Source organism: Phaethon lepturus, unplaced genomic scaffold (genome assembly GCF_000687285.1).
Source record: "Phaethon lepturus isolate BGI_N335 unplaced genomic scaffold, ASM68728v1 scaffold11380, whole genome shotgun sequence".
Taxonomy (NCBI): domain Eukaryota; kingdom Metazoa; phylum Chordata; class Aves; order Phaethontiformes; family Phaethontidae; genus Phaethon; species Phaethon lepturus.
The window spans coordinates 34215-57154 of record NW_010509851.1 but is presented as its reverse complement, the minus strand read 5'-3'; the positions used below and the strand labels follow the sequence as shown (position 1 = coordinate 57154).

At 38.3% G+C, this 22940-nt stretch overlaps 1 protein-coding gene across 1 annotated transcript; it reads left to right on the top strand.

The window, feature by feature from the left end:
• Positions 1-2258: 2258 nt before the first annotated feature.
• On the top strand, positions 2259-22012 carry ZBTB10 (zinc finger and BTB domain containing 10; the record flags this gene model as incomplete). Its single annotated transcript, XM_010288650.1, has 4 exons — positions 2259-3156; positions 15517-15690; positions 17804-17979; positions 20779-22012. Coding segments are annotated over 4 exons (1554 nt in total), but the record flags the coding sequence as incomplete, so codon positions are not given.
• Positions 22013-22940: the final 928 nt, after the last annotated feature.

Sequence of the window (22940 nt, the reverse complement as noted above, 5' to 3'; positions counted from 1 at the left end):
GTGTTCTCAAAGAATGAAATTGTCAGCTATCATAGCATCTACCTAACATTTACTGTGTGAGATGCAAGCCACTGATGATTGACTTTGACTAGCGACAACACTTTAGGGTATGATAATTTTCATCTTAATCTCATCCAAAGTCAGTGTAATTGGTGTTTTGAAGCTACTCAGTGCTCTGTTGCTGGAGCGACAGAAAGCTAGTCCAGATCCGAAATCCTCTGGGAACCTAGAGAGTGATAAACATAGCTGTCACACGTTTGGGACGTACTTTCTGTTTCAGAGCTCTGATCTGAGGGAGTACTTGGGTGTGTCAGAGAGCACGCAGACAAAATTAAGCCAAGGTTGGACAACAGTCTGTTGCTTTCTTTCATGTAAAAGCCTAATTGCTTTCATTTCTACCTATTCTTTTCACTGAAGTGTTGTTCTGAGAAGGGTAGAGATTTAGAAGCAACTTGAATGTGACAGCAAATTGCAGTTTCTCTGCAGGAGATGCTGAAATGGTACAGTTTCTATTTTGGTTATGCTGGGCATTATTTATTGCTCATAGGTGTAAATACCATTTCAGAGGATGTAGTTACAGCTTCAGTTGTCATCCCAGTGATCCACACTGGGAGTATAACTTGAGGTGATTACTGATTTAATGCACTAATTCCTGTGTGGTGGAAAGTGTGTTTTTTTTCATATAGCTGGTTTCTGCCATAGTCCCAAATTAAGGGTACTACTTTTCTGCAACATATGTTTTAGCCCAGTATGGGCTCATGACAGTGTTAACATTACATTGTTAATGCTGGTTTTGACCTGTAATGCTGAGGCAGTAGAGCTTTAATGATACCTTTAGCCCCAAAATGTGCGAGTTGTTTTAGAAAATGAGAGGAGAAAATAATGATATAACTTGCAAAATTGGATCTTCTGTCATCCTAAACCATATTGGAGCCAGCCAGTTTTGAACTGTCCTTGCTTGCTAGGGAAGAAGAGAGAGCCTTAGAGATCCAGTACAAAACAAACTCTGTCGTTGTTGCCGCTCTTGATGGCGGCACATGTCACTCAATATAAGTATGGTCTCAAATATGCCAGTCTGTGGTGTTTTCTGCTTTCTTCTAGCTGCTGCTTTGTAGCAGCTCTGAGTCATCACTGTCTAAACATCAGTTATAACTGGATTTTACAGCATTTAGAAAATTTTAGCTCTCTTGTTTCTTATCAACCTTTCACCTTCTGTACTAATCTGTAATAACAACTAATTTCTTGGTGCTGGATTGTCTGACGCTACTTTTAGCAAAATTTTCAAGCCATGTTTGAGATCACATCTTAAAAAGGCTGTAAGAGACACACAGGTACATATTATTTTATGTACAAAGACAATCCATTACTTATTATATTAATATACTGTATATTATATGCATTACACTAGTGTATATAATTATTAATGTATTTATTTACAAAGTGTGAAAGAGGCACATATGGTACATAAATATGTACCAGTTAAAGGTGTTGCTACTGGAAAGTTTCAGTGAAGCTTGATTCAAGAAAGTCTTCATTAAAGAATGTAATGGAAGCTTCAGTTTTGTTTGGTCACCCACAATATTCTGTCTACTTGCAATACAGCTATTTAATCCTAAGCCTGCCACAAAATAAAGAATAAATGTCTAAATTGTAGAACTGCATAAGAAAGTTATCTGCAGTTGTAACTACACCAGTGATAGGTCAGTGATACATTTTCTTTAAAACATAAAAGACAGTTAAATTGGGAGATAGAGACCTAATCTTCATGTATTCATCTCTCAGCATAAGAAAGTGTTGAATCAGTTATCAGGGTTTTACGTACCCCTTTAAGTGGAGATTTCTAGGGAAGAATGGGAGATTGTATATGTATGAACCATCTAGTTAGATCTTCGGAAAGAGAGGCTCCTGAACTTTTAATGTATGTAGGTGAAGAAAAACAAGTACTTCACACTCAGCTAAATCTTTCCATACTTACGGCTGAAATTTCACTTCCTATGCCCTCAAGGCAATTCTGCCAGTTCTGTTTTTGTTACAAATTTGAGGGTGGAGGGTGCAGAATGATATAATATTTCTGGAAAACTAAGAATCACTTTTTAAATTATATATTCCAGCCTGTCTTATGACCAATAACAAAAAAATCGTTTGAATAACATTATTTTCTTAAGTTTATTTTCATATCCTTATTATAGCATTGGAGGACTAAGGAGAGCATTCATTAAGAGCTAATTATGGTTGTGCTTTTTTTTTTTTAATTGCAGGAGTCAGAGTTACCATCGGAACTGAATAGTGAAGGATACTGTGACTTTAACAGCAGGCCAAATGAGAACTCTTACTGCTATCAGCTCCTGCAAGAGCTCAACGAGCAGAGGAAGAAAGGCATTCTGTGTGACGTTAATATTGTGGTGAGCGGGAGGGTCTTCAGAGCTCACAAGAACATCCTGGTTGCAGGCAGCCGCTTCTTTAAGACTCTGTATTGCTTTACAAACAAAGAAAGCCGTAACCAAACCACTGTTACCTATTTAGATGTTGTTGCTGTTCAAGGTTTTTCTGTCATCTTGGACTTCTTATATTCTGGTAACCTCGTGCTTACGAGCCAAAATGCCATTGAAGTGATGTCAGTGGCCAGCTACCTTCAGATGACGGAGGTTGTCCAGTCCTGCCGCAACTTCATTAAAGATGCCTTAAACATAAGTATAAAATCAGAAGCTCCAGAGACCGTTGTTGTGGATTACAACAGAAGATCTGTTAGTAGGGATGGTTTGTCTCCAAGGGATCAGAAAGTTGCCAGCTTCTGGGCAACGCGAAACCTTACCAACTTGGCAAGTAGCATAAAAACTGAGAATGATGGTTACTCTATTGATGAGGGCCAAATGGAAAGCTACCAAATGAATGACTGCAGTTGGGTCCAGGACAGCTCACCTGAAATGGCTGAAAATGAATCTCAAGGTGAGGGAAAAGTTTTTGTATGGAATGACATGGGTGCGCAGGGACAATCAGTTCAAGAACCTGGAAAAGCAAGAAGGAAAAACCAAACCGCAAAGAGATTTATTTATAATATACCACCTAATGCTGAAGAGAACTCAGAAGACTGCTCAGTGTTGCAACCGTCAGTCCCATATCCAGAAGAAGATTTGTCATTTATTAAGGAAGAAGCAGGTAAATATTGCTTAATGTCAGTCATGTAATTTGAAAACTAAATTATTGAATAAAATGCATGACAGTGTTACTTTATAAAGGTATGTTGGGTAGGTTTTTCAGTAAAGTCAGCACACCAGTCGGATTACTAAATTAGTTAGTAATCTGTTTCTCTACCTTGGGGCACAGCAGTGAATCTTCGGCTGGAGAAAGGAATGACAGTGCCATGCCATATAGCATGTAACATGCTGTTTGCATTTGATGCTTGTGTTTGGGGATCCTTACCAACTGGTAGAAACTAAAATTCTTACAGTTACATTTAATCTGTAGCCGCTATTAGGCGTGAAATCAAGGAGTGATAACTGGTGGATAGTGCTGTTAGCTGGGTGCACAGAAAGGGCCTTTATAATTTCCTTACCTAAACTAGCCCAAGATTTTTGTGGTGATCTCCCTCACCTGAGTGTCACCCAGAAACAGAAGTCAACTTTCTGCTGCTGCTTGTTGTAGGCGTATCTAGGAAGCTACAAAATGGAATAATCCTGGCTAGTATAATATAAACTCTTAAAGCAGATTTGTAAGACGAATTGGAAAGAGATGCCACAATGACATAGAGTAGAGGGAATATCTTTTTGTTGAACTATTTAAACAAATCCTGAGAGTGCCTTAATTCATAGGGGTTTTTTTGCTTAAGGATCTATGGTGAAGGCAAATGCTAGAATAAGATTAAATATCTGTTTGCTGAACAAATAGTCACACACAGAATTATAAGCAGACTGTTCACAGTGTAATTGGGATTTGTGGCAATGTATTTAAGTTCACGTTTTTATTTTTTGAATTATTATTATTATTATACAGTGTGAATAGTTGAAGTAAATATTTGAAGTACTGCCATTTACCTGTATCACTTTTAGATGAATTAGAAGCTTTGAAAATTTGACCTCTGAATTGGGGTAAATTAAAGGTGGATTTGAGACATAGCTGGAACCAAGTTCTTTAGATGTGTCTGTTTCTAACGCATTTTAAAATGTATGCCCCCTTGAAATATCAAGGGACTGTGGATGTCCTCTGCTTCCCAGGTTCAATGGGTAGAATTAAGGGGGGGGGGAAATCGGCACTCACATCTGTGAGTATAGACTATTTCTGTATAATTTTGTATTCCAGTGACAAAAGAGATTGGAAAGCAACCTGAGTTCTTGGGAAGGTCTAGAAACCTGCGTTTATTTTGGTTGGAGGAAACCTGCATTCGTTTCTTCCTGGACCCCCAGACTTGTTTAAAAACAAGGCTGAAAGAAATCCTTTCATCAGTGGCAGGGACAGGCCATTTCTTCTGGGGCCCTGAAGCGCCTCAGCCCTCTACCCGCAGTGTTGCAAATGCCTGTCTACGTGTCTGGCAGCTGCAGAGGCACCAGGTGAATAAGCAGTGGGCATCTGGCAACTGCCCTGTGCTGTACTGTACCCATGTATGTGCATGAGCACCACAATGACATGCGACAATACAGAGCGATGCAGACTGGAGCTACAGTTGTGTACATGTGGCACGTGGGCAGGGGCAGCCAGTACAAGATACATCCGTGTAGTTAGCAAGTAGCGTGGCACAACAGGAGCAGCTCTGGAGAAGCAGCTGTGCTGAGGAGCTAATGTTCATTCTCTAAATGCTTCAGGGGGTTTGTTTATCTCTAGTCTTCATCTCTGGACACAGTGGGTAGGTCAGCTTTAGCTTTGCAGTTCAGCTTGGGAGCATGCACTTGTAAAGTGAATTTCCTGATCTTTTTGTACTGTCTAAGCTTTCTTAGACTTCAGAGGGTTTCTTCTGGCTGAAATGAAAGTAGAAGCTGTCTTTCAGGAACATGCTTATTGCATGCTGGCTGCTGACAGACCTTGGGTCCACAGCACCAGGTTAGATCTGGCCTTAAATGAAGCACCTTTAGGTGTATAGTGGGGATGTTGAGTCCTTAGGACCCACAAATCTCTCTGTGCCAGGCTGTGCTGCTTGCTGATACATGCTTAGTTGCAATGGCATGAAAAAGGACAGCAGAGAGTCTGGAGCAGGAGCTGACACAATTTAGGATGAGATTTCTGTTTCTGATTTATATGGGGTAGATAGTCAACCTCTTTTACTGTTTGAAATAGCACAGAGAATATGACTACTAAATGATGACCCCAGCAACAGAAGTAAAGGCCTGTTTGCAGAATTGGAATATGTGCTGTGGAACTTTCTTGAAGAAATAATGGAGGATATGGGCAGTGCAGTAATGATTAAACAAGTTTAGCCCTTGTTCAGTTTTTTTTGGACAGAAGCGCCAAGGTTTCCAGTAACTCGCTGTGCTAAAGAATTAAATTACAAAATACATCTATGCAACATCTTGATGAAAAGAGCTGTATTAGAGGCTGGGGGCACAGAATTTGTGCTGTGGTATCTGTCCAAAACGGTTGAAAGTTCTGTGATTGCAGGGGAGAGTTTATTTCATTGAACTATAAAATAGTGTCAACTAATGATATCCTTGGTACTTTCAGAGCACAACATAAGTGGCCCCAAGTAAATAATTACATTTTCTGTCAGTGTTAGAACTACTTTGGAAGCCGTATCTAATATTTTTATAAGATGACCTTTACTTTTATGAAGTTCTTATGCACATTGTTTGAAACAAGAAGAGATGCTGGAAGTAGGGCTTGGTATAGCTTACTTTCACCCCTAGTCTGTGCTTCAGCATTCGGTCGTCTTTTTCCTCTACTGCTAGCTAGTCTTTTCCTCCCTCTGCAGGTAGATTCCACTCTTCAACACTCTTCTTTCAATCCTTCCCTCTATGCCCAAGGAAAGTGCAAGAGGGAGGAGTGGCGAATTGGAAGAATGACAAATATGAGTTGTAGAGTAACTTGCAGGTTATACGGTAACTTTTTAGTTGTGGATTAAATTTCTTCTGGAGATTAAAAAGTAGCAAAAATAATAGGCACTGGGAGTTAAAGACATAAGAAAATGTCTTCTGGAATAGATATAAAACAATTCTGTGAGAAAAAAATAAAGGATAGTCAATTCTTATGCTGAAAGCTAAGGAGTGCTCTGTCCCTTTGGTTGCTAAAAAGGAAAGAATGTGCTGCTACTATTATGCTCTGTCGTGTGCTGATGGGGATAGCCAACACCAACTGTGGTTATGAGATGTCCAGTTACACGCAGTGGATTGCTGTGTCCTTGATTATGGTTTTGGGTTGCCTAGTGTTTTTGTGAGGGGGATGAAATACCAGAGGTACAGTGGAACGGAGGCCCATTTGAGAAGATTCCTCACACTACAAAAATTTGCCCCAAAAGCCACTAACTTGACTTATATAGTAGATGGATTTTCCGGTTGGGTGCTGCTAGGTACTTATTAGATGATAAACAATAAAAGCTTTCTGAACTGTCTGTTACCCCTCTTGTCCCAGTGAAGCAAACATGTTAAACTGCTCCTTGTCGAATGTGAGTTTTCCTACAGGTATCCATAAGGATATGTCAGCTTCTCCTTCCTCTCACTCTGCATTGCCAGTGTGTTTCTACCTCCCCTGTAAAAGTAGCAGTTTGAGCTTCAAAAAACTCCATGAAGTTGAGATAGATTTTAAATTGCATGTACCATCTTACTTCATTTACGTACTCTTACTGAAGCTTTCCAGCCTTCTCCAGTTTTAGCTATATTAATTAAAATAGCTGTATTTCTTCACACTGAATGTTACCACATACCTCACTGCTTTCTCTCCTAGTTGATAATGTGCTAAAAAAAATATCTTCACAGCCATGGTGCATCCTGAAATTAACCATTTACCCTGGTGAAAATAAGAGTGCAATCAGTCAGCATCTCTTAGTCAGTTTCCAGTTCATAAAAGCTCAGTGATTCTAACTCATCATATTCTTAATGTCTGTTCATAGTTTTTTATAAGTTTTTATCACTTCTTGAATTTGTTTTTCATTTGGGCCTGGTTTTTGGACTACAAGTGTCCTATCCTCAGGCTTCAGAACAGAACTGTGAAGTATTATTTATGCTTTCCAGAGCTGACTGTGTTGATTTTTAAGGAGACTTGTGTGTAACATCCCAATAGCTTTGTGAAGCTCTCAGCAGATTATTTGTTACCATGGTTTTCAGGCTAGATAATGCTGTGTCATATACTGTGTTGGTGGTGGGCATGAGGGAAAGGACAAGGGCAGGATGAAAGCAACCCTTTTGTGGAACAAAAAGGGTTCCTGAATGATTTTTTTTTTTAGGGGGTTCTTAAGGAATTTTAATTCAGCTTGCTGTAGAAACCACAACTTCGAGAAGGATACAAGCAGCAGCTAAACTGGCTTACAAAAAAATATAGTGCTAGTCACAGTTTTCCTCATGATGTGAGGGAGCAGCATAACACAACTTGATTAGGACTTCAGAATAAAGAAAAGTAGCTTTGTATTTGAAGAAATAAAGATTGATAGAATTATCTGGACATGTATACAATTCTTGTAGAGATAAACTCTATTTGACTGACTGAGTTACAAATAAAAAAGTAGGGTAAGAAAATGGAGCTTTTCCTACTCTTCCATGGCACTACGACTCAGTCAGATCTTCCTCAGACCTCCAGCTGATAACCTGATTGAAAGATTAAAATTGCTTCATGGACCTTTAACCTCTTTATTTGCCCCCATTCCCTATGTAACCTGGTATTGAAGGCCCCATGGGTTTTCAGAAGTCATCTGAAGAGAGTACAACATCTAAAGGCCAACCTCTTCCCCATTCATTAAATTCATCTCTCTCAGGGATGATCCCAAACACAAGTAGATCCTCACATTCTCATGTATGGTCGAGCACTGATCTTGCAATTTTTAAGCAGTGTTCTGCATATTACTGTTGTGTTGGTTTGGGGTTTTTTGGTGGGTTGTTTTTTGGGGGTTTTTTTTTGTTTTTTTTTTTTTTTTTAAAGCAAGGTGGATGGGTTGAAGAACGTTGTGGTGTCTACAGACCTTTTCTGCCCGAATAACTTTTTTTTCGTCTTTCTGCAACTGAAGTGCAGGCAATACGTTCACGTTGAAAAATTATCAATCTGAAGTGCTATATTTTGCATAGCAAAAAAAAGATCTTTTTCTACCTCATTTATGAAATAGTGACAATGATGGCAGCAACTCCATAAATAAAGAAAATCAGGGGCCATGTATCTTTTAGATTCATTTCGGGGGCATAACTCCAGCCACAGAAGTTAGCTGTGCGATTTCTTCAGCTAGCTTCCCTCCTGCATCTCAAAGATGTAGCTCAGTAAGTCCAATCTAATTAATTTTATCATGTGCTAGTGGTGAAAGTGTTTTTACTCCAGATGTTTCAGATCCTTTTGGTTTGTAGTTGATTTTCAGAGTAGTGTGGAGCTTTTTTAAACTATCATGAAGATTAGAATACAACTTCCTTTAAAAGCTTTTTTTTCCAGATAGTAATTACCCTAGAAAGTAAAGTCTTGTTTTTATCCACAGCCCCCTTCTCTTACATGCTTGTCTTCTCATGCCTGTCCATTCCCATATGATACTTCTGAAGCTAAAAGACCACTGAAGGACTTCTGAAAATAACCTTTATGCTTTCACTGACACATGGTACAGAAAAACAATGTTAGGTTTCTTATTTAACCTGTAGGTTTTCTGCATTGGTAGGCCTGTTCAGTTCAGCTACACCACCACAACTCCCTGTGAGAGCACTCTTACACTAGAGTAGCTTTGTCATGCAAGATTTTGTAGAAGTATAAATTGACTAATTGCTCTACAGTTACTCTGGGCTTACAAGTCTTAGCGTGTTTTGGGGTTTTGTGGTTTTTTTTTTTTTTTTTTAATTTGAGGGAAGGGGTAGGTCATCCTCAGTGTTGGTAACTGAATAAATAGGTTCCAAGTGGCATGTAGTTTGACTAAAAGACGGTTCCTTCAGCATTTCTTGTTGAGGTTCTCTGCCCTTGCTGAGTTGTTTTGCTCACTGCCCAACCATTTATTCTCTGTGCATGAATTCTTGTGTACAGAACTTGGAGTCTTGTTTTGGGGTGGAGGAGAGAGGCAGGCATCTTTTCTTTCTTGTGCCGGTTTCTGGCAGGTATTAGTAAATCCAACCAGAAATGTGTTCATAGTGTAGAACGCTTATACTAAATGTGGAATAGTGTAGTATAACAAGCTTATACTATGCATTTACACTAAAGCTCACTGTAGTACTTGCAGTATACGTGCGTTGGTAGGAGTACAGGTTTAGCAGACAACTTCATTTTAACCACTAGCCTTCATGGGTGCAGCTTTGTTAGTTAAAAGCTTCATCTTGTCACACTGGGAACAGTGGAGAGGGGAGTTAGCAAGATCAGAATTGCCATTTTTACTGCAGAGATGTAGCCACAATTGCAGAACTTCAGTCACTTCTTGTATTCCCAGGGCTTGGGGTGGGGGTTGAGGGGACGTTTTTAAAAATGTGGTCTTTAAAGCTGGAAAAAAAACCCCATTGTTAAGCAGCAGTTGTCTTTCATGGTCAGGTCATGTATGGAAAGTATGAACTGTGTAAAAGTTCCAGTCTTTTACACATTTGTTACCTTGTGCCTTGAGTTGATACCCTTTCTTTAGGGTATAATGTTGCATGTTACCTTTGTAAGGAGAGCATGACTGGTGTCATGCTCTCCTTACACCACCACACTAAGCTGGCAAGCTTAGTTTGTCACATACTCCTGGATTTTATTATGCAGAGTTCATGAGGAAGTATCTGGGGTTTTTGTTTTGTTTTGGGGCTGTGTTTTGTTGGAGGGGTTGGGTTTTTTCTTTTTTGTTATGGTATTTTTTTCAGATTTGTGCCACTGTCGAGTACCTTGCTTTTCTTCAAAGCCCAGCGTAAAGACAAAATCCCTTGGTATTCCTGGACAGCATTAGGCTTTGGCAAAGTAAGTGTGGATTGAATGACGCTGAGATGCTAGTTAGACACAAAGGTTTTGGTGAATTATGCTGCTGCTTCTAAGACTGCCTGCAATTAGAGAAGCTAATGTGAAGTGAAGATCTCCTTAGCATTTCCTTTCAACTGTTTTAGCATAAAAAATTGTTTGGACCAAAACAGTCTCTACACAGCAGTGTATGTCTTTACATAAGAATAAATACAAATGAAGACCCGTATAAGTTTTTGGTGTATTTGTCTCTACTACAGTGACATCAGTGGTCTTTAATCATGATGCATGGTGATAACTTCTATTTCCTGTCCCTCAAGCTGACATTTGATTCTTCCTTTAAGAAAACATGTTTAAAAGCTACAACATGTAGCTGATAAAATGGTAGCAATAGCAGTTCTTCAGTGCTGATGCAGAAAGAAACTAGCGGCTTTACTGTGTAGAGAACCCTTGTATTGGAGCTAAGATGGGAATAAATTTCATTTTCCTTTTTTTTACTTGGATGCTTTTTCACCCCTTCATTAGGGAGAAACTGGCAGCTTTGAGGACAAGTCAAACTTATTTTCTTGGATTTGTTCTGCAGTCACTTTTTCAAAGAGTTACCAAGAAAATAGGAGCAGAACATAATACCAAGACATTTAATTTGGTTACCAGAGATCTAGAATGGTTGGTGTTTTTTAACTGTATTGAAGGATCTTAATCCTAAATGCTAGTCAGTCTCCATGAGTTTCATGCAGACTTTCAGGTGTATATCTCCTTAAAAGTCCTACTTATATTAACACTTTAAATATAAGACAATTAAAAGGGGATGTGAAATGTTTATATTAGACTTTGAGTTATCTCTTGAATACTTTACTTGTGAAAGCTGTTGAGGTACATCCTTAAATTGACTTGCAGTGTTCATGATCTGGCCCTTGAGCTCTCAACATAGTCCAGAAGTTTATGGATGAATGTATTTTCTTGACAGTGAAGTCAAGAAGGGCTATTTTCCTGAAAATAGCTTACTGAGTCTTACACTGTTTAACATCTTCCTCCTCAAGGAGGAGTTTTTCAGGGAATATGTGATAAGTTGAAAAAGCAAGTGGATAATATATTTGGCATAAATTGATGTTCATCTGGCAGGGTTAGTTGGTGATAGATCTGCCTCCGTAGTCAAGGCAATAAACCATTTTTTTCATGAATGAGAAATCATAAAAAATCAGAGCAATTGGGAGGAGTACATGGAGTATGAGTAAGATTGCATTGGCAAAATGTCGTAAGTTTGTCCGAGCCTTCTGTTGCAAGAGGCAGTTGAGAAGCGATATGCTTTGACACCTTTTCAGAAGCAAGGTTCAAGATGCGAGTAATACTCTGGGAACAAATGGAGTACAATATATTTTCTTTCCCCCACCTTCCCAGTATGTCAGTCTTGGCAGTGCTGCTTTTTCTGTCGTGTTACCTAACATAAGCAACAAATCCAGCTCTCTAATAGCAATCCAGATTGTATCAGTAGATTACCACTGCTCGCTTTACAATCCTTGAAAGCTATGGCCTAATCGCTTATCCTGTCTACTTCCTGTCTTTTTTTAATTGATCTGAATGAGCAGTCAATATCAGAAAACCTGATGAGAAAAACAGTAGTATTCCTTTTTCTCTAGTTTTGGCACTGCTTTTAGTGGTAATATGTATAAAGAAAACAGAAGTTAAGTTAATTAGACAGCTGTATCTTCTCCCTCAACGCACCCTTCATCCATATCCCCTTCTATAATGACGTGTTCAATGGCTTCTATCGTTGATGTACTCATTAACCTCCTTGATCATCACCTACTCAGTAATGTCTCCTTTTTCTTCCCCCAAAAATTGGCATATTTCTCTTTACAGAAAAAGAGCAAAACTTGTCAAACTAAGGATGTTTTCTCTCAGATGCGTTCTCTCCTTCTGGTAATACTCCGCTACATCTTGCCTTCAAAACTGAAAATCAGTGTGTTTGAATTCTGGTTATTCTTTTTCTTGAGAAGAAACAGTAGAACATAAAATCCTTCTGTAAAGTTTTTGTTAGCTGTGTAAAAGCCCATACAACCACTTCATTGTATTTTGGACTGTCTTCATCTCTTCTCAAATTGACATCTTGATAATTTTATGTGTTATTTGTAATTCTGCTTACTTCTATTCTGTTTTATTTTTATTATTTTGGGTTTGCTTGTTGTTGGGTTTTCTTTTTTCCTTTTTTTTTTTTAAGATGAGGTTACTGATAGAAACGTCTTCTCCACGCATGGTAGAAGAAAACATGGTAGATGTCAGAGGCTCATTGACATTTGAATTATTAACTTACATCTCTTTTAGGAATCAATTACACTGTAAAAAGGTATTGTTAGAGAAGAGTAAAGTTGTCAGATGACCTGGTCTGGAGATACAGAACATTACTGCTTCCAGTTACACTCTTGTGTGGGGTTTTTTTTTTAAAGACCTTTCTCACTGCTGTATGTATTTCCCGCTTTGCACCTCACCCCCAGTGTACCAGTGCAAATGCATATGTAGTTGCTTTCAGTCTCCTGTCAAAATCAGCTGGGCTTAAGTTGACAGGAACAGGTTAGATGATGACTATACCTGCAGTTTTGCAAGCAGGTTTCAGGGGGCAGTAGCATGGGTGGGAGGAGGAATGGGAGAAGCTGTTACAAGCCACAGGGGTCTATAACATCTTCTATTGGGCTCAGCTACAGTCAGAAGCTTATCTGTCTGTAGGCTTATGTCCACCTGGGGAAACTAGTAGAGGCTAGGTATTGCACTTCCAGTTCCCAGTCTATATGTAATTCTTGTCTTTCCTGTATGGATGAGCCGTTAGACATTAAAAATGCCGGTTTTGTTGTTTTGAACACATTATATGTGGGCTTAATCTAGAAAGCAGGTTTTCCAGATCAACGAATTATTCTAAGAATAAGCAGTAGGTTTAATTATGATCTACTTCGTCCTGTACTGTGCAGACACTAAAGTGTCTGTAGCAACCTCTTATCTCTTGTGGTATCTGTGCCGGTGTTCGTTCATGTTATAGCAGGTCTTGTCTTCAGATTGGAGGTAGAAAGATTTAGTAGCTATTACCTACAATAGACTACAGCTCTTACCTCTGTTTGGCTCTATGCAGAGTCTTACACTAAGATCTAGACCTATGCAGGGTCGAGCTCCTAACTTCCCTCAAACCTCAATACCAGCTGTGAGCATAAATGTTCCTAATGAAATTCAATTTGTGTTCTCTTAGATCCAGAAGAACTGTCAAAGTGACAGTTAGAAATGTGCTCAGCTTGGTACAACTCCTACCTATGGTCAGCCTTTGATGTATGCTTATTTTGAAGGAAGCTATGCAATATTGCTTATATGTGGCATAAACATTACATCTGTGAGCAGTAAAGGCTTGATCTGTTGATCTCACAGGTATTCCTCCCGTAAGGTGGGGAAAAAGTGATTAAAATATTTTGATCACTGATCTTCCACTGGTCAACTAGAGACAGGACAGTTCTATTGGAGGGAAAAAAACTGTGAAGGAAAGGTCTAACATTTTAAACAGATTATAAAAGTTGGCGCTGATAGATCCGGGAAACCTGCTTTTAATTTGATGTCTTTTAGCTTTGCAGTCAGGTCATCTTTGTTCTTGCCAAGAACCGTACAGCACTCTTTCTTCACTAATCCTTTCTTGTGTATTACAGAATGAAGTTTTACTGCTCACCTCAAAGGAATGTGTAGTTGGCATGTCTATAGCATATCTGTGTTTTGTTCCTTGAGCTGTTGTGAGATGCCATTGCTAGAGTCCATAGCTCCAAATTAGTGTAAGAAGTTCTTGCCTCTTTTGGACATAACAGCTATTAGAGTCAGTAATTAAAAAAATAAAAAAATATTTCCTCACTGCGTGCTTTCTTAAAAGAGCGGGAGCTTTATTTCTTTCCCTTTCTTTCTATACCAAAATAGTAAGGTGGATGAGCTAAAATGCTGGGATTTCTCTTCTTTCGTCTACTCCAGCTCTTATTTTTAAAAGCTCCAATGGAATACCTAGTTTGGCAGTCATGATCCAGCTTTGCTTATCATTTGCCATTGTCTAATGGATAGGATAGAATCATAAGCTTCCTATTTGTTAATTGATTTCCTTTGAAGTGTTATCTTATGTTGCAAATGAAACCACTGCTACAAACTCTGACATTGCCTGAGCAGTAAATGAAACTACTGTATATGTCTAATGCTGTGAGGATTTGTAATCTGTACTTTTTTCTCTGCAAAACTGTAAGCTGTGAGTGTTTCAGTATGCAGCGTACTGCTAGCTCCATGAAATTCTAGTTTATACTTAGAGAAATCCTTATAACGAGTAGTGCAGGGACAAAGGAGAAGGTCTTTGTACTATTAAAACATACAGTCCTGCGCTTGAAAGTAAAAATTTATCTATTTGCTGTGAAGCCCTTCTCAAGACTTGTCACAACAATGACATTGGGAAACCAGTGTGAGGACCTGAGCACCATCCAGACAAATGAAAGGAAATCTGCTAGTTCCCACTGCAGTTTATTTAATAACTGTGTGCCTGTGAGGAAAGTAATGGATTTATGAGTTCATGTTTTCCAACAAACTCCTGTTTTGGGGACTGGGGGGAAGATTGATTTGTGCTCTTGCCAGAAAAGTCTTTGCCCCACAAATACAATTTTGTCAAATGCCTAGTGCAGCTTTGCATGGTGTACTATTTATAGTTCTCTTCTCTGTGCTGTGTAATAGTGATTCCATATTCACTCATGCAATTCTTGCATGTTACAAAAGCATAGAATTAAACAAGCAAGGATCTCTTTCTTTTTAAGGCACTGTTCACTTCCAAATGATTTTCTTCTTTCAAAGAGGGGGAAAAAAGCTGCAAAGACCACGCAAACTGCATGAAGAGCTTGTGTAAAGACCAAATGTAAATACGCAAACTAGTCTTTTAAGCTGGTATATTCCAAGTAATTATGGTCTCTTGAATTGATGTGGTTATAGAGTAATGGAGATGATTATTCAAAAAGGATTTAGACATAGCTGTAGGATACTTTTATTTATATAAAGGTATTTAAAGCACTTTATATACCACTGAGATATTTTAAGGCAATAGAGACAATCACACCTCCAGTAGAAAATGTTTACTCTTGTACCAACTAGACTGCCTGTGGTAGACCAGATGAAGTCACTGCACAAAGCAGTTCTAAAGAGAATCCCATTAGCCCTGTCATGATGATAGTGAGGGAATAAATAGCCTTATCATAAAAGTTCCTGTAGTATGAAAAAGGCTTTGAATTTTTCTCAGGATGGGGAGAAAAAATGGTGCTGTGAGAGCAATTCAAAGGTCTAATTTCACTGAAATTAGGAACACAGGTATTTCTCCATCTCAGTATTGAAGATCATGTGAAAAAAGATTATAATTACTATTTTAAGATTTGAAACTTTTTTTATCACAGTTTAAAAAGGGTATCTATTTTGCTATGACTGATGAGAACCCGGGAAGCTAAAGTAAGGCTGTGTCTCTAACAGGTACTTCGAGTGACTTCAAGTATGGACTGCTGCCGGGTACTTCGAGTGACTTCAAGTATGGACTGCTGCCGGGTACTTCGAGTGACTTCAAGTATGGACTGCTGCCGGGTACTTCGAGTGACTTCAAGTACGGACTGCTGCCAGAATCTTGGCCAAAAGAAGCTTGGGAAAATGGCAAGTATATCTGATGGAGAGGAGGCTGTTTTTTGCCTCTGATAGGGGTTCTTTATCTTCTGTGTCACTGCTGGTAATATTTGATTAATTTGTGTAGAGATTTATAAGATTAAGTGTTTACATAATCTTCTTCCATATCATTTGCCTTTCTGGATAATGTAAATAGGAGTACTTCCTTGGAAGGAGGAAAAGGAATTCAAATGTATGGAAAAGTAAAAACAGGACATGATTTATACCAGCTCTTGTATTGTGCCTGAATATGAAGGTACCTGAGGCCTTTAATGATCTGATAAATTCTCCCCCACCTCCCCATAAGATAACTAAAGATAAATTTGCGTTGAAATTGAACACTTGGGTGATAAAGATAGAAGTTAAATATAATTTTAAAGATGGATCTCAGAGCCTACTTCTGGCTATTAAAAATAAAAACTTAATTGCAATAAAGGTTTTGAATTCAATGCAGCCATAACTATACCCATCTTCAGTCAAACTTGTGTTACATAACGTACCCTTTCACAGCTTATGTGCCTTTCTTAATAGTTCAAGCAAGCAATTATCTGTAATTATTCTTCTGTCTAAAAACATACCAAAATAAACCATCACATCTAAAATAATTACTGCTATATCCTTAAAATACATAAAGTCTTCAGTAAAAATAGGATCTTAAGGACTGGGTAATAGCAATGCCTACCTCTTCTCTGTAACTTTGAGCAATTACTAGGATGTGGTTTATGGTTTACTTTAAATATTTTGGTTTTTACTGTGGAAGAAATTGTGTCATCAGAAGGTGAAATTCACTAGCAGGCAAGGGATTAGAACTCGGGTTTTAGGAGATCTACCTGTTCTTAAACCATTAAACTCCCATATATCTTACAGCCCTGATGTCTGCCTGTCTGTCATACCTCTGCTGATATGTGTAAGACTGCAATTTAAAACCTTTTTTGAACTTCTTTTCTTCATGTAAGCCATTATGTGACATGTTGACATGCAGCTTGCATGAGTGCTCCAATACCAAAGCAAACTTTTGAATATTAGCAAAATTTAACTTCCATGTTGTGATGGATTTTGAAGCTGCGAGGAGGCATCTTTGATACAGGCGTGCATGCCCATGCACATAACACACAATTACACTTGCTTCCTTCCTGTCAGTATGAATGTTAGAAACTCTTACACATATAATCATGTAGCCTTAGCCAGTGCTTTTTGGATGCTTCTAGATGGTCATCATGTTCATAAATTATCTCACCTGTAGTGAGTTGAGTCAATACCCTGTTCTCAAAATAAGCCTTGTATTCCTGTGTGGCCACCTTCATAGCTGTCATAGCATCCTGTGCTTTTCTGTTTCAGACAGTAATAGGCAGCTGTAGTAAAACTGTTGCACATATCCTTTGAGCAAGCTGTGTTGTCCTTGGTCCAAGGATATGCAAATAGCTCTCTTCCATCATCAGGAAGAAGTGGGATATTGCTACTTCCAGAAGTTTTTTCTGCTCTTTATTTTTTCTGTTAGACCAAAATACACTTTGGGTAGAGAATAGCTAAGATCTGAACCAATAACTTCCCTTTTTAGCTGTTTCAGAATTATTACCTCTTATCTCCTACTCCTTTTGTCAATATTCGTTCTTGCTTAGTTATACTTTCTTTTTTTATTTATTTATAGAGTTAGATCTTGGCAGGCAGTTCCTGCCCATAATTCTGAACAGAATATTGGGAGAGAAGATTGTAACTGTTTAAATGCCACAGAGCTAGACATTTTCTAATACAGAACAAGGTGTTTTCTGGTATAGGTGATGTCTAGAAAATGGAATACTGCTAACTTGCAGCTAACTTACTCTGATTCATGAAATAAGACTTCTTTTTAAAGAATTGATCTATACTTCTGTAGTAAAAATTCCTTGGTTACAACTAGGTATTTTTCTAGCAAGATCATACATGCAGAACCTACCAGTATTTGTGGTTCCTGCAGGCAGGCATTGTCCTGATCTGGCTGATGAAAAGTCATGTGGGTGCTTTATTGTTTTGGCACCTGTTTATTTTCGTGTACCAGGCAGAACATATTAAAATAGGTTTTTTGTGTTTCATAATCTTTTTTTCCTGATGGCTTATTTTCTTGTAGGTGATTCCTCTGCTTTAATCATGAACAAGTTGAAGTGCCCACACTGTAATTATGTAGCCAAATACAGAAGAACACTAAAGAGACACTTGCTCATTCACACAGGCGTGAGATCTTTCAGTTGTGACATCTGTGGGAAGCTGTTTACTCGAAGAGAGCATGTAAAGAGACATTCCTTGGTATGTAACCTCAAGTGTGTGTGTGTACGCACATGTACGAGTGGGTTTTCATTGTCTTTTGCAGATGTTTTGGTAGTTCAGAGAAACAATGTTCTGTGATTTGCTGTAATGTAAACTGTTTTATCTTAACCTAAAATGGATGAGGATAAACATCTCTCTGTGATAACTATACCTCTTGTATTCTTAATGGAAAACGCAGTGTCAGTTAGGACAGTCACTGGATGTCTGATAGAGAATAGTTTCAAGGTGATTTTGAAAGTGATGTGATAGAGATGCAGTGTATGTAAGTATTCTGTAGGTAACAAAAGGGAATTTTGGCTTAAGAGTTACTGCAGTAGAATAGCACATCTTGTTCTATAGTGTTGCATGACCATTTTTGTGAGGGCACCCCATTAATCAGCAACTGTGCAATATCTTGGGGTAGTTCTGAAATACTTATTTTACAACTAGACAAAGTATAGTATCTGCTTTAAGATTTAGGAAAGAATGGAAAATACCTGACATGCAGAAAGTAAATGTCCTTCTGACCTGCATTCTACCAATACCATAATCAGCACTTGAATTTACCTTGTCCTGTGCATGTTGCATAACTCAGGATTTGACTTCTGTACTGTTTATCTGAGGATCCAGGGAAAGTATTATCAGTCTTGGGTATTTTGCAGGTACTTTGTATCTAGTCTGTAAGGAAATTAACACTTCATTATAATATTTAGTGTGTAAAATCCAAGGTATGTTTTAGGGGAATAATAAAAGCAAGATCATATTGGTGGTGAGAAGGTAGTAACACTTTCTCCAAGCTGTGATTTTAAAAAGGCCTCATTTTGCAACATGTTTTGCAGATACTGGAAATAGGTTAGTAGAGGGAATGGGGTAAATTGCACTTCTCCATTTTGGTAGTTTTCCTCAGTCCTTTGAGAATTAGCAGACCACCTTGCTCCCTCATGAAGGTGGTCAGTAAGTCTCCATAGCCCCCTCACAGTTGGCTTTTTGTTCTTCAGTGGGTAGAAAAAGTAGTTGTGAGCTTCCAAGTTTTAATGCGGATGCAGAAAAGAGCCTTTGGTGTAAGTCTTCCTAACTTCCCTTTCTAGCTTGTGCTGTCATGAAATGGACTTTCTGTTAGCCACTAATATTATAAGAAGTAAATAATAACTTGAGTCATATCAGGATCTAATTCTAGAAAATATTTGTAAGACAACTGTTGTAATTTTAATTCCTTAAACTGCTGTACAGGTAGGAAAGGCATATGTTAACAGCTCCTACGTAAATTTTAGAACCAGTATCTTTTTTATGTTCCACTGGACTTCTCTCCACCCTGTTTCTGCTGCCTTTCATCCTCCTCCCATATCACCTGGTGAAGGCGTAGAGGCCTGAACGGACAGAAGTATCTGTGATGTTACCAAGTCTGAAGGACATTTTGTTCTGTAGTGTATGTAGGTGACTGCAGTGATGGACGTGGTGATGGTACAAGGCAGTTCTGTGACTGGGCAGAGGAGATTAGGTCATTGTCACCTTATTGGTGGTGATACCATGTAACACGTCCCAGCAGCTACACTACTTCTACCTTTGTGTCTCACCAGAGAAGGTAGCAACAGTGGTGGGAGTCAGTCTACCACGAAGAGTAGACTGGGACTTCAGGTTTCTGTCCTGCAGTATCTGACCAGGTCTTGTAGCTGAAGATTTTTTTATTTCTTTTTCTCCCCTCCAGGAAAGGAGATGAAGTTGGACAGGGTTAAAATAGCTAAAGAGTGAGCTCAGCCCTTGTGCTTTAACTGAAGTGTGTTCTCCCTGGTGGAGTCAGAACAGCTGTTGGTTTTTGTTTTTGTTTTTCCCCTCTCCTTTCAACAGTCACCTCAAAATTTCTGCATTATCATAACAAGTCTAGAGGCCGAGGAAAAAACATGTAGTAGCAGCTGTACAGGTTATACAGTGCGACTAAAGTAACTATTTGTAGCTTGACCTTGTTTTTTTTCCCCTCATCTGGGTTGTAATTTCTGTTTTATCTAAAATGGCAATTACCTAAAATTTTCCAATGTGACCTTCAGTGTGATATTTAAGCACATAGTTGTGGGGGACACCAGATAGAAGATCGAAGTCTTCAACTTAATTTTTTCCAACATGGTAACTATTATATATGGTTGCTGAATTCAGTTACTTGTACAATTAACACACTCCCAAATTAAAAATTAAAACTTAAGTTTAGTCAAGTGTTAGAATTAAAATTAGAAGCAGCATTCTAATTTTACACGCAAGCTCACTCTACATACAGGACAAAAAATTCACCAAAGGGACCTGGAGAGGTGTTGCTGGGTTTGGTTTGTTGTTGGGAGGGAAGTGTCATGGAAGAAGGTTCTTGCTCTTTGAATTTATGTGGAATTTAATGGCTCCTGGCTTGTTCTAAATGTTTCCAGGACTTAAAATTGTAAAGGCAGTTTTCTAAATGAGATATGATCCTCTGTGCAACATAAGTGCTTATACTGTTCTCATTGCCTTCCAGAGTCTTAGTCTGTATAGTGAGTAGTCATAAAATGAACACTTACCTGCTTACAGAACAGGCAGCCATTCAGCCACCTGCCGTGCTGAACAGTAAGCAGGTGGTTTGGTTGTGGACAATAGCTTATGTAATCAAAATAGATCACTAGTAGTACTTCCCATTCTTGGAACAGTGTTGGGGTATCTTTGGGAAGAGTTCAGAAAATGAATTTTTGTATTGGTAATTATTGATAGTTTTCTAGTACTACAAGCAAATGCAACCGCAACCTGATATATATTTTTTAAGCTGTTAATATTTCTCTTTCATAGGTGCATAAAAAGGATAAAAAGTATAAATGTATGGTATGTAAGAAGATTTTCATGCTAGCAGCCAGCGTTGGAATAAGACATGGATCACGACGTTATGGAGTGTGTGTAGACTGTGCAGATAAATCTCAACCTGGAGGGCAAGAGGGAGCAGACCAGGTGCAGGACACAGATTTCCCTAGGGATGAAGAATACGAGGAAAATGAAGTGGGAGAAGGTGATGAGGAGCTTGGTGATGATGTAGAAGAACAGAATGACCAGTCTCGATGGGATGAATCTGGGGAAGTTTGTATGCCTTTAGACGACTGACAGAGCATATGACTTCAGGGTGCCACAAGTGGACACTATATGGATTGACTGTTTGAATTTTTGGACTGAAGGCTTGCAAAATATGGTACAGGCTGGATGGTAGTTATGTTGCTGTGAAAAATGTAGGGTCAAAGCCTTATAGCAAAAAAGGATTATTAATTTTTTTATGATATTTGCACAGGACTGTACAGCATACAACCATTTGGTTGAATTATACAGAGTCCTCACATCTACAGTCAGTTATCAAAAGAAAAATGTATTTTTTATTATTTATAGGATATAGCTACTTGGGTCCTATTCAGACATAGTAGTGACTGTGCTTATGTTACACATTCATGTATCTGTTAACATGAATGAAGAAAATTGCAGCTTGGTATGGAAATACAAAGACAGCTTTCCCAAATCCACTTGTACTTTGTCAGTGAACCAGTGAAGCTAATTTGGGCTAGTGGCTCTCAAGCATGTCTTTGCCATACAAACCTTACCTCTCCCGTACTGATAGGTGAAAGCCAATCATTTAAATATGCATCACAGATAAAGCCAACACCGTATTGAAATTTGGTTTTAAAACTTTTGACTCTATGCTAGCAGGTGGTATAGGTGATAAGCACTGGAGAAGTTAATAATGGCATTAATTAGGTGTCTTCACCATTTTGAATTTTCAAGAAGGTTGCTATTGATTAATCAGTTGCAAAATAATCTTGCGGAAGAAATGACCAATAATGAAAATAATAGACTGATCAGAGCATGGGTAACTCTTCTGGCACTTAGTCAAAAGAGACAGTCATGCTAAAAGGTATCTGATGTAATAATGTTTCCTCCCTCCTCCAAGGCTCCCCTCCTGTCAAACTTTTTGACTTCCCTGGTGTATACCTCAGTCCCACAGAATAAAAATACAAGGAATGGAGAAAGTGTCATATTAAACAACTTTTTGGTTGATTACTTCTTACTTGTCCGGTTTTTGGCTAGTTTGTGATGTGAATTGGACACTAGGCTATTGTGCCCATTGTTCGTCATTAAAATGAACACAAACTATTTTTTATTCTTTTGTACTTAATGGGTTGTTGCTAGTGTTTAATATGAAGCAGTTGCATTTACCTTGTTGACTTAATTTGCTGGAATTTTTTTTTTTAAGGAAAACAAAGTCCAAAGCAAAATAATTGAGTTGTGTACTTTACAGGATGATATGCTCCCTATGCTTTTTATTTCAAATTTTCTAGGAGGCATTGAAACTTGAATTTTTGTAGCCATGTGGATTTTTTTCCTAAGCTTGTAATATTGTACCAATGATTTCAGGCCTCTTTCATAGGGAGGGGAGGGCATTACACCTTCATCTGAAACTCCTCTGTGTTGTCCAGCCTAAGGCAAATGAATTCAGGCAGTCATTGGAACAATGCATCTGATGTACTAATATGTCACAACAAGTAAATATGCAGAGCATTTATCATGACACATAGCTAGGCCAGTGTGACAGTACTGTATAAAAAACAATCGAGGGTCACCATATTTTTCAGCTTTGTTTAATTTTAAAATGAGTATATTTTTTCCTATTTTATATTGGGTAACTAAATTATGCTAGTTGTGTGGATAACTTTGAACTATGCTTTGACGGACAGAATCTTAATGGTGCTCCATCTGATCAAAGTTGGTATGTATTTAAAGAGACAAGCTTTACTGTTGTCCTTTACATCAGTAGAACAGTAACATAATGTTAAGACATTGTTTTTGCTGATTGAAGCTGAGAAGTTTGAACTACAGTTATATGGGAATTAAAATGCTTTTTTTTATCATCCACTTGTTTCATTGGTAGTTTCCACATCATTGTAAACCTGACAGATTATTAGTTTTTTTTGGGG